This window comes from Aotus nancymaae, unplaced genomic scaffold (genome assembly GCF_030222135.1).
Source record: "Aotus nancymaae isolate 86718 unplaced genomic scaffold, 86718_ANA_hifiasm-v0.15.2.pri h1tg000092l, whole genome shotgun sequence".
NCBI lineage: Eukaryota > Metazoa > Chordata > Mammalia > Primates > Aotidae > Aotus > Aotus nancymaae.
In genome coordinates, this window is record NW_026988507.1 from 10398392 (window position 1) to 10410589 (window position 12198).

A 12198-nucleotide genomic window follows, 5' to 3' on the forward strand; every position below is an offset into this window, starting at 1 on the left:
AAATCAAAAACCAATATTAAACTAGAAGAAAACATTTGCCACATATCACAAAACATACTTTTTTTTTAAGTTTTAACCTTGGTGGATAAATAGTAGGCATATATATTTATGGGGTACATGAGATGTTTTGATACAGGGATAAAATGTATAATAATCACATGAAAACTGGGGTATTCATCTCCCGTTCAATGACCCTTTGTGATACAAATCATCTAATTATATTGTATTATTTTAAACTGTACAATTCAATTTTTATTGACTGTAGTTACTCTGTTGTGCTAGCAAATACTAGGCCTTATTCATTCTAATTCATTTTTTTGTACCCATTAACCATCATCACCCTCCCAACCGCCCCCCCACACCTTTCCTAGCCTCTAGTAACCATTCTTCTACCTTCTTATTTTCATGAGTTCAATTGTTTTGATTTTTAGATCCCACAAATAAGTGAGAACATGTGTTGATTTTCTTTCTGTGCCTGGCTAGTTTCAATTAACTTAATAACCTCCAGTTCTATCCACACTGTTGCAAATCGCAGGATCATTCCTTTTTTGTGATGTTTTCTGAAGTTAGGCAAGTTGATTTTAATGGTTATATGAAGAAGTAATCAAGAATAATCATAAAAAAAACTTTTTAAAAAATGCAAGGAGGGGTGTAACTTCTCAAGAAATCAAACATTATAAAACAATAATTGTTAGCATTACATTGTGTATAATTCAATTACTAGATTGTGTACAAGTACCACATTTTCTTTAACAATTAATCTGTTGATGGATATAGGTTGCTTCTAAATCTTGGTTATTGTGAACAGTGCTGCAACAAACATGGGAGTGCAGCTATCTCTTCAATACACTGATTTCCTTTCTTTTGGGTATATACCCAGCAGTAGGACTGCTTGATCATATGATAGCTCTATTTTTTTTTTTTTTTGAGGAACCTCCAAACTATTCTCCATAGTAGTTGTACTAATTTATGTTACCATCAATAGTGTACAAGGGTCCCCTTTCTCCATATCCTCACCAGCATTTGTTATTGCCTGTCTTTTGGATATAAATCATTTTAACAGAGGTGAGATACTATCTCATTGTACTTTTGATTTGTATTTTTTCGATGATCAGTGATGTTGAGCACCTTTTCATATGCCTCTTTGCCATGTGTATGTCTGCTTTTGAGAAATGTTTATTCAAATATTTGGCCCATTTCTTATTCAGATAATTAGATTTTTTTCCTACACAGCTATTTGAACTCCTTATATATTCTGTTTATTAATCCCTTGTCAGATGGGTAATTTACAAATATTTTCTCCCATTGTGGGTTGTCTCTTTATTTTATTGATTGTTTCCTTTGTTGTGTAGAAACTTTTTACCTTGATGTGATCCCATTTGCCCATTTTTGCTTGGGTTCCCTGTGCTTGTAGGGTATTACTCAAAAATTTTTACCCAAAGCAATGTCCTGGGGAATTTCCTCAATGTTTCCTTGTAGTACTTTCATAGTTCAAGGTCTTAGATTTAAATCTTTAATTGATTTTGATTTGATTTTCGTATTTGGTGAGAGACAGGGGTCTTGTTTCATTCTTATGCATACAGATATCCAGTTTTCCCTGCACCATTCACCGAAGAGACTATCTTTTCCCCAGTGCATGTTTTGGCACCTCTGTCAAAAATGAGTTCACTGGAAATGTGTGGAATTGTTTCTGGGTTATTTATTCTGTTCTATTGGCCTATGTGTCTGTTTTATGCCAGTACCATGCTGTTTTAGTTACTACAGCTCTGTAGTATAATTTGAAGTCAGGTAATGCTATTCTTCCAGTTTTGTTCTTTTTGCTTGGGATAGCTTTGGCTAGTCTTGGTCTTTTGTGGTTCCATATAAATTTAGGGATTGGGTTTTCAATTTCTATGAATAACGTCATTGGTATTTTGATAGGGATTGCATTGAATCTGTAGATTGCTTAGGGTAGTATAGACATTTTAAACAATATTGATTCTTGTAATCCATGAACAGGGAATATCTTTCCATGTTTTGGTGTCCTCTTCAATGTCTTTCATCAGTGTTTTATAGTCTTTATTATTGAGCACTTTCACTTCTTTGGTTAATTCCTGGGTATTTAATTTTATTTGTGGCTACTGTAAACAGAAGAACTTTTAAAATTTCTTTTTCAGATTGTTCACTGATGGTATATAAAAATGCTACTGATTTTTGTATGTTGATTTTGCCTCCTGCAACTTTACTGATTTTGTTTATCAGATCTAATAGGTTTTTGGTGGAGTCTTCAGGTTTCTCTAAATCTAAGACCACATCATCGGCAAACATGAATAAGTTGACTTCTTTCTTTCCAATTTGGATGCCATTTCTTTCTCTTGTCTCATGCTCTAGATAGACCTTCCAGTACTATGTTGAATAAAAATGAAAGTGTGCATCCTTGTCATGTTCCAGATCTTAGAGAAAAGCCTTTCAGTTTTTCCCCATTAAGTATAATACTAGCTGTGGGTCTGTCATATATGGCTATTATTATGTTGAGGTATGTTCCTTCTATACTCAGTTTTTTTGGGAGTTTTTTTTTTATCATGAAGGGATGTTAAATTTTATCAAATGCTTTTTCAGCATCAATTGTGGTCTAGACTGCCTTTCAAATTTAATTAGAGCACCAGAGCACTTTAGCCTACAATAGGGGGCTTATGGGAACCCAAGTATTGATCACTAGGATCATGAATTCCCCTCTGGCTAGGGCTAGTTTAAATAATCCCTCCATGGGTAGACATCGGCTGAGTTTGGTCCAATTTTGCTTTCTGTTATAACAAGACAGCACTGAGTTCAGTGCCTCAAAATTCCTGCACTGACTGTCCCTCTCCCCAGTACACAGAATCACTCTCCACACCATGCCACCACTGCCAGGGAATGGGGGAAGGGTGGTATCAGTGACTCAAGAATGTTTTCCTACCTGTTCAGTACCTCTTTCAGCGATATAAAATTAAAAACACGTACTCTGAGTGCTCTTAGGCAGTTCTTATGAAGGTGGTTTTTTTATGTGTGTAGATAGTTGTTAAATTGGTGTGCTTGTAGGTAGTGTCTTCTATTCTGCCCTCTTGTTCCACCCTCTGTCTAAATCTTTTTAATATATAAGGAGTTCTTAAATATAAAGATAAAAAGGCCAAACTCAAGTGGGTTAAAGATATGAATAGAGAATTCACAGAACAAGAATTGCAAATAGCCAATGAACATTTTTAAAAGATGCTCAACTTCACTCATAGCAAAGTGCAAACTAAAACTTATCTATCTGTTCCCCTGTGAGATTCAGAAAAACTCCTACATTTGACCACAATCCCTGTTGATGAAGCTGTGTCATAAAATGCACATTGCTATTAAAATTGCCAAAATTTCCACAAAATACTTGTAAATATATATATAAAAATTGAAATTTGGCAATATCTATCAAATACCAGCATATTTCTCCTTTAACTCAACAATTCCACTCCCAGAAATGACCCTGAAAATGTACCACCACAAATAAGAAACATTATACAAAGTTGTTTACTTATAGTACTAGTAAGTATACTGGAAGTAGCCCAAATGTCCATCAATAGGGCATTGACCGAAAAAACATTTCATGTATGTAATGCACTACTAAGTAGTCATAAGTAAAGGATGAAGAAATATCTAGCACTAACAGGACAGAGGACTCTATAAGATATCTTATTAAATAAATGAATTCACTTAATTCTTTTATAAAGTGTTCTATATTACATTTAGAGAAAGGCAGGAAACTGAGACTCATGGATTATGCACGTCCTTATATATTTTTAGGATTTATTTTAAAAACATACACTGGAATAACAAACCAGAAAGCAGCAAAAACAAACAACCAACAACAACAACAACAACAACAACAAAAAAAAAAAAACACTCGTTGCAGAATGAAACAGGGCAGGGAGGATAAGGATACAAACCAATCTATGGAATGTTTTTCCATCTGTTTACTGCTCAAGGAAGTAAGAGAGGACATAAACAGATGGAAAAACATTCCATGCTCATGGTTAGGAAGAATCAATATCGTAAAAATGGCCATATTGTCCAAGGTAATTTAGGGATTCAACGCTATCCCCATCAAGCTACCACTGACTTTCTTCACAGAATTGGAAAAAACCAGCTTAAACTTCATATGGAACCAAAAAAGAGCCCAGACATTCCTAAGCAAAAACAAACAAACAAACAAAGCTCGAGGCATCCACTACCTGACTTCAAACTATATACTATGAGGCTACAGTAATCAAAACAGCATGGTACTGGTACCAAAACAGAGATCTGGACCAGAGGACAGAAGACATTTGTGCAGCCAACAAACATGAAAAGAAGATCATCACTGGTCATTTGAGAAATGCAAATCAAAACCACATTGAGATACCATCTTACACCAGTTAGAATGGCAATCATTAAAAAGTCAGGAGACAACAGATGCTGGAGAGGATGTGGAGAAATAGGAATGCTTTTACACTGCTGATGCGAGTGGAACTTAGTTCAACCATTGTGGAAGACATTGTGGCAATTCCTCAAGCATCTAGAACCAGAAATAGCATTTGAACCAGCAATCCCATTACTGGGATTATACCCAAAAGATTATAAATCATTCTATTATAAAGACACACGCACACGTATGTTTACTGCAGCACTGTTCACAATAGCAAAGACTTGGAACCAACGCAAAGGCCCATCAATGATAGACTGGATAAAGAAAAGGTGGCACATATACACCATGGAATACTATGCAGCCATAAAAAGGATGAGTTCATGTCCTTTGCAGGGACATGGATGAAGCTGGAAACTATCATTCTCAGCAAACTGACACAAGAACAGAAAGCCAAACACCTCATGTTCTCACTCATGAGTGGGTGTTGAACAATGAGAACCCATGGACACTGGGAGGGAAACATCACACACAAGGGCCTGTCGAGGGGGTGGGAGCCTAGTGGAGGGATAGCAGGGGATGGGGGAATAGGGAAGGAATAGCATTAAGAGAAATACCTAATGAAGATGATGGGGTGACAGATGCAGCAAACCACCATGGCACATGTATACCTATGTGACAAACCTGCACATTCTGCACATGTACCCCAGAACGAAAACTATAAAAAAGAAAAAAAATTGTCCAAAGAGAAAAAAGGAAAGAAACTGGACTAGTATTTTATATATTCAAAACCATAAATCATAAAAAGTTTCAAGGTATTCCATCAGACTAGATAACATAAAGATCTATGCTAGCACAGAATACCTAAAAGAGTACCAGATCAACATGAAACTTCTGTCTGTAAAAAGACAGTATTGAATTAAAAGATAACTCAAATATGAAGTATTTGATATATACAAGCCTACAAGCAGTCAGCATCGAGGACACTTAAAATACATATAGGATGAGATATAGACACATCCCAGAAGGAAAACCAAACTTCAGAAAAGGAACATGAGCAAATGACATTTCACAAATGAAACATCAATGGTCAATTAACCTAATAAGTAATCAGGAAAAAATAAATTAGAACTATAATGAGCTATCAGATTACCAATAATAGTAAAAGACTGCTAAGTCTCTTGCTAAGAGGCATACAACTGGCACAACCATTTAGGAAAGTAATTTTGCATTACCTTGAAGTTGCAAAGATGTGCATATCATATGTCTAGCAATTCTACTCTTAGAAATATATCCTAGAGAAACATTTTCTATATGTGTGCAAGGAGAAATGTCAGCAATAGTCCAGGTAGCACTGTTCATCATAGGAAAATATTCAAAACAACCTAAATATCCATTGTTAGAAGACACACATGTTGTGATATATTCATACAATAGAATGCTGTATAGCAGGAAAAATAATGAATGTACTAGAGCTACAATTTCAAAGTGGATGAACCACAAAATATAATACTGGGTAAAAAAAAAAAAGCAAGTTGCAGAAAAATATATAGAGTTGGATGTGTACAAAGTTCAAAACAAAGCAATGAAAGTGCGTTATAACAAAAAACAAATTCAAGATAATAGTTACCTCTAGAGGGCAGGATATGAAATACAATTGAAGAAATCTTCCAAAGTATTATGTATTGTTTCTTAAGCTATCTAGTGAATACAAGGCTTATCTGTTTTATTATTTGCTAAATTGTACACATGCATTAATGTACTCATTATGTATATTTAAGAAAATATAAAGGTGATTTTAAAGAGTCAATTGCATTAGTAGTACTAAAATATCTAGGATATATATTTGTTGGCAAACATCTAAAAAAATCACTTAAAATTTAACTGATTTCTATCTGTTAGTTTTTCATATAAAATAAAATTAACTTATACTGACAGATTTTCCCAGTAGATATTGGCCTGCTTTTTAAAGAACATATTCTTCCTTCTTCCATCAGAATCTAGGAGAAAACCAAAATGTTAACAATTCCTAAGTATACATAATAATATTCACTTATATCTACCCTATTTATACCACCAATTCATTCATAGTACTTTTCCTTTACATTATTTCAAGTTCAACATGGTTTATTTTAAAGCCACAAAGAAAAAATAGCCTGTGGTGAACAATAAAATGAAATTCAAATTGGTTTAAAAACAATAAGCAACAGAATAGACACTTACCAAGAAATGAATTACTGACAAAATTTAAAAGCTTCTAGTAATCATAGTAAAATGCAGCTAAAGAAAGACAAGCATAATAAGGCAATTTGGAAATTTGTTATTATTTACTTAATTTCCTAAGTTAGAGCTCTCCTTAAATAAATTTCTTAGATTTTCTTTAGAGCTTACTATATGAATCATGTTTGCTAATGTACCATGGGCTTATAGAAATTTTTTCTATATATTCTCTATTGGTAGGACATAGCATTATAGATAGACAAAATAAAGGAGAAACTGTCTAGCCGCTTGCCAAACCTGACTCCCTTTTCTCTTGGACATACAGCTAGAGTATATTTCCCAGCCTCCCTTGGAATTGGTTTAGACATGTGACTTAAGTTCTGGTCATAGGCAAAAGCAATGTAAACTACTGCGGGTTCTGGTCCATAAAAATCTTCCCCACAATCTTCCACTTCCTTTTCCCTTCTGCTTTCTAATAACAATATATATATATATTAATAGAAGCCACTAGTTGAGGGCCTGAATAACTACATGGAGCAGAGCCCTTTCTCTAACCCCACTATTTTATCATTTAAAAATCTTTTCTCTTCAACATAGGACACATTCAAGCCCCAAACCTGCAACAAGAACACAAAACTTTCAAGAAAGCTCTATAGACTCCAAGGCAGGCCTGTACTCCAATGATCTGTTTGAGAAGAACAGCAAAGATCTTCCCAAAGGATAAGACACTAAGTTATTCACGAGCTTCCTCCACCCTCAAGGATGGCAAGCCTTCACAATGCATGCCCAGCAGTATTTTATAGATGCTATGGATCAGAAAAGCTGTATCTTCTATTTTTCTCTTTTCAGAATGCGCTTTTTATTGCATTTATATGGTCTTTGCTCCAATATTATATATGTTTTCTTAATGTATGTATTTTCCTATTTGCTTTCAACCTTTATTATATATTCTAGATATGTTTTTTGTAAACTATATGGATTTTTTCTTCATAATTTGATATTCAATCTTGAAAAGAATTCATATTCAATATATAAATTCATATTCAATATGTTAATTGCTAAGTGGGTTTCATTCCATACACTTTATATAGAATTGCTGTTTCATTTCTTCCCATCTTGATCAGGTTTCCCAGTGTGACATCATCACTCTTGAATTTTGTTCTTCCATGTCTCCACTTCTCTGGTGATTGACTTCCCATTTTAACAACTGTATTTAAACTTTATTCCTCTACTAATCCTTTAAAATTAAATAATTACACTCCTCCAATACTTTGTTCTTTCCTATTCGCTTCCACTCCCACCAAAGGCTCTTGAGAACACCACATGTCCCCATCCAAGAGGCTTTTCCGTTAGCTTGTTTTAGCCCATATGTTTCTTCATCAATTCTTCCTCAGCAGAATCTACCAGTTTTAATTTTACCTAACCAGTGGGCAGGTGCAACCCAGCCTTCTTTCTGCTCCTACCCCTTCATTCTGTCTCATTGGTGACTCCTGCCTTGGCCCCTCTGGTAGAATCTAATTTTAGTCAGGGTTCTACTGCACCTTTGGCCATGGGCAGGCATCACAATTTAAAAGTCCCAACACCTGCTCTATCCAAAGAACTCCTCGTAGCACCTGATTCCTTTTGGGCTACACCAATGGGCTTTTCTCTTTTTTGACTAGATCTAGCTACATTCAAGCTGCCAGCTTTTTGACATAGGTGTTGTGAAACAGAATTTGTTTTTGAAGTAGTATACTCTGTTGATAATTCATCTTTTTAGAGGATACATCTATATTATTCATATTTGGGAAAATGTGAATTATTTAAAGGAGTAACAGGTCAGCATCCATCACTACTAACCATTCTCCTCCTTGAAAGTATCTCCTTTTTCTTTCCTATGACACTATTCTTCTAGTACTCCTCAAACATCTCTAGTAGCTCAATCTCAGCCTGTTTCTGGTTCCTCTTCTACTGCATATGCTTCAATCTGAAATGTTGTGCTTTCTCAGGCATCTGAAAAATTTTGTTCTTCTTCTATACACTTTCTATCGAGAATCATACACATGGATGTAGTCAATTATCTCCTATTAATTAAAGGCTAAAAATCTCTTCTGATCTCAAACTCTGTATATATAATTGTCCACTATGCATCTCCACATAGATCACAGGTTGTTTTCAGAAGATCCTCATGTGAGCTCAGTGGGTCAAACTTATCTCTCTCAGAAATCTGCTCCTCCTCTGAATCAGAGTAATGCTAGGTATTATTTTTAAAAAGTGTATCACAAAATGTATAATGCCAAACACAATCATTTCTCTCTTGTGTAATAATCTAAAGTGAGTGTCGCTGGTAAGCAGGCAATTTTCCTCCATGTAGTGACTGAGAGACCCAGTCCCTTCCATCTTGTGACCCCATTATCCCTTGGGGCCTCACTGACATCTAGCTATCAAAAGAAAGACAGCATGGAAAAATAATTCCTTTTTCTTATAAGCCTTGACCTAAAATGATGCACATCACTTCTCCTAACATTTCATTAGTGAGATCTAACCATATGGCCACGTGTACATGGATGGATGTTAGGAAACATGTTCCTTGGCTGGGAAGCCATTTCACAGTGGCAGTTCTATTTTATTAAAAAGGGCAAATTCTACAAAAAAAAAAAATGAATTTTGTTGGAGAGTTAAACTTTCCTGCCACCTCTTCCCATGGTTCCAATCTTGTTCAGTGGCATAATCGCATCAACTACCCATTTACCCAAATAATAAATAAATCCAAGTCTTCCACAATTTCTTCCTTCTCTCTTAACTAATCACTGGTCACCAAGTACTACCAATTCTAGATCTCAATCTCTTCTCTCACTTTCATCCTTACTATATTGCAAAACTTCAAGCGCTCCTTATTTCTTCCCCTAACTTGAGTTGTTCCACTTAGCAGATAAAATCCCTCCTCATTGTTACTAGAGTCAACCTTTTTATTATTCTGATGTCACCATATTCCTCTGCTAAAATTTATTTAATGGATCTCTGTTTAATAATCAAGAATTAAACTTACATATCACACAAGGCCATTTATGACCTACCTCTTTCTATTGTCCAGAATTACCTTGGCCACTCCTGCACTCCTTATAATTAGTATTATAAATAGTAGCTATAACCATAACTAGAATGAAACAAGGTATCTGAAATTTCTAAAACAGGCTGTACTCTGACATCTTTGTTTTTTTGTTTGTTGCTACTTATTCCCAGTTTCATCATTTGATAAACAACTTATTGATACTGTACTCAAAAGTTACCTCCATCACATCTTCCTTATGTTTACAGATGGAACTTAGAAGTGTCTTTTATTAATAACCCAATACAAACTTCAATTCAAGCAATTTATCTAAATGCATTATATTTTTTTCTCTTTCTGACTACCCACTAGATAAAGACTTCTTAAAGGCAGGTTCCAAGTCCTTTCATCTCTGTACCTTGCAGAGTCTAGTGCATTAAATCATAATCTTGAGAACAAAGGGCCATTTTATCCCAAGTGTCTAGCATATAAGAGATACTCAATAAGTGGCTTTAAATGAACTCATAAGATGTACTCAATATTTACTGAAGTAAAAAGGGAAAACAGTATAGTTGAAAATATCGAGTCAGTAAGACAGTAGTTTGAATCCTGGCTTTCCTATCTTGAGTGTGTGACTTCAAACAAGTTATCTAATCTCTCTAAATTTCAGTAACTTTTGCTGTGAAGACTTTAGTGACTCAGACTCCTGTAGATTAGAAATAAACTACATAAAGTTCCTAGCACTACTGTAAAAATTACACCCTCATTATAGCAAGGGATTATAACATTACATAACCAGTGTTTATAGATGTTTCAATGCCCTGACAAATATAAAACTACATAGCACATTGAAATCTAAAGCATTTTCTTGTTGAAAGATGATATAGTTTGGATCTTTGGATGCCCCCCAGCAAATCTCATGTTGAATTATAATTCCCAGCATTGGAGATGGGACCCAATGGGAGGTGACTAAATCCTGGGAAGTAGTTTCTCCTGAATGGTTTCATACCATGCCCCTTTGTACTGCCCTTACAATAGTTAAGTTTGTTCCCATGAGATCTGGGGTTTGTTAAAAGTGTGTGGCACCTCCTGCCTCACTCTCTCTTGCTCCTGCCCTTACTGTTGGAGATGCCTCATTCTCCCTTCACCTTTCACCATAATTGTAATTTTTCTGAGGCTTCTCCAGAAGCCAATCAGATGCCAGAATCATGCTTCCCATACAGCATGTGAAACTGTGAGCCAATTAAACCTCTTTTCTTTATTAATTACCCAGTCTCAGGTATTTCTTTATAGCAATGTGAGAACAGAGTAATACAGAAAATTGGTGCCAGGAGTGGCATTTTGATATAGATACCTGAAAATGTGGAAGCAATTTTGGAACTGGGTAATGGGCAGAAGTTGGAAGAATGTGGCCAGCTCAGAAGAAGACAGGAAGATAAGGGAAAGTTTGGAACTTCCTAGAGACTGATGGCTGAAAGACTATGACCAAAAATGCTGAAAATGCTGATAGTGATATTGATAACAAAGTTCAGGCTGAGGAGGTCTCAGATAGAAATAAGGAACTTATTCAGAAATGGAGCAAAGGTCACTTTTGTTATGTGCTACCAAAGAACTTGGCAGCATTGTGCCCCTGCCCTAAGAATCTGTGAACTTGAAGGTGATGATTTAGGATATCTGGCAGAAGAAATTTCTAAGCAGCAAAGCATTTGATGTGGACCAACTGCTTCATATGAACAGCTTATGTTCCTATGTGTAAGCAAAGAAATGATATAAAACTGGAACTTATATTTAAATGAGAAGCAGAGAATAAAACTTTGGAAAATTTGCAGCCTGGCCATGTGGCAGAATATAAAAGCCCATTTTCCAGGAAGGAATTCACACAGGCTGCAGAAATTTGCACAAGTTAAAAGGAGCTAAGTGCTAACAGCCAAGACAATAGGAAGAAGGCCCCAAAGGCATTTTAGAGATCTTTATGGCAGCCCCGCCTATCACAGGCCTGAAGGCCTAGGAGGCAAGAATGGTTTCCTGGACCCAGCTCAGGGCCCTGCTGTTCTGTGCAGCCTCAGAACACTACTCCCTGAATCCCAGCCACTCCAGCTTGAGCCATGACTTAAAGGGGCCCAGGTACAGTTCAGTCCGCTGCTTCAGAGGATGCATGCTGTAACTGTTGGTGGCTACTACATGGTGTTAAGCCTGTGGGTACACAGAGTGTAAGAGTTAAGGCTTCAGAGACTTCACCTAGATTTCACAGGATGTATGGAAAAGCCCAGATGTTCAGGCAGAAGTCTGTTGCACAGGAGGAACTGTCATGGAGAACCTCTACTAGAGCAATGTGGAGAGGCAATGAGGGATTGGAGCCCCCACCCAGAGTCCCCAGTGGGGCATTGCCAAGTGGAGCCATGAGAAGAGGGCCACCATCCCCCAGACCCCAGAATGGTAGATATACAGACAAATTGCACCTATCTCCAGGAACAGCCACAGGCACTCAGCACCAGCCCATGAAAACAGTCACAAGGGCTGAACCTTCAAAGCCACAAAGGTGGGGCTGCCCAAG

The 12198-nt window shown here is 36.2% G+C and overlaps 1 protein-coding gene across 1 annotated transcript in view; it reads right to left on the minus strand.

Moving 5' to 3' along the window:
* The window catches only part of REDIC1 (regulator of DNA class I crossover intermediates 1), a 77927-nt gene that overhangs the window by 13138 nt on the left and 52591 nt on the right, over window positions 1-12198 (minus strand). The window contains exon 11 of the mRNA XM_012465625.2: window positions 6333-6396. Coding sequence (XP_012321048.2) covers window positions 6333-6396 — 64 coding nt within the window. The remainder of the gene's footprint in view (window positions 1-6332; window positions 6397-12198) is intronic.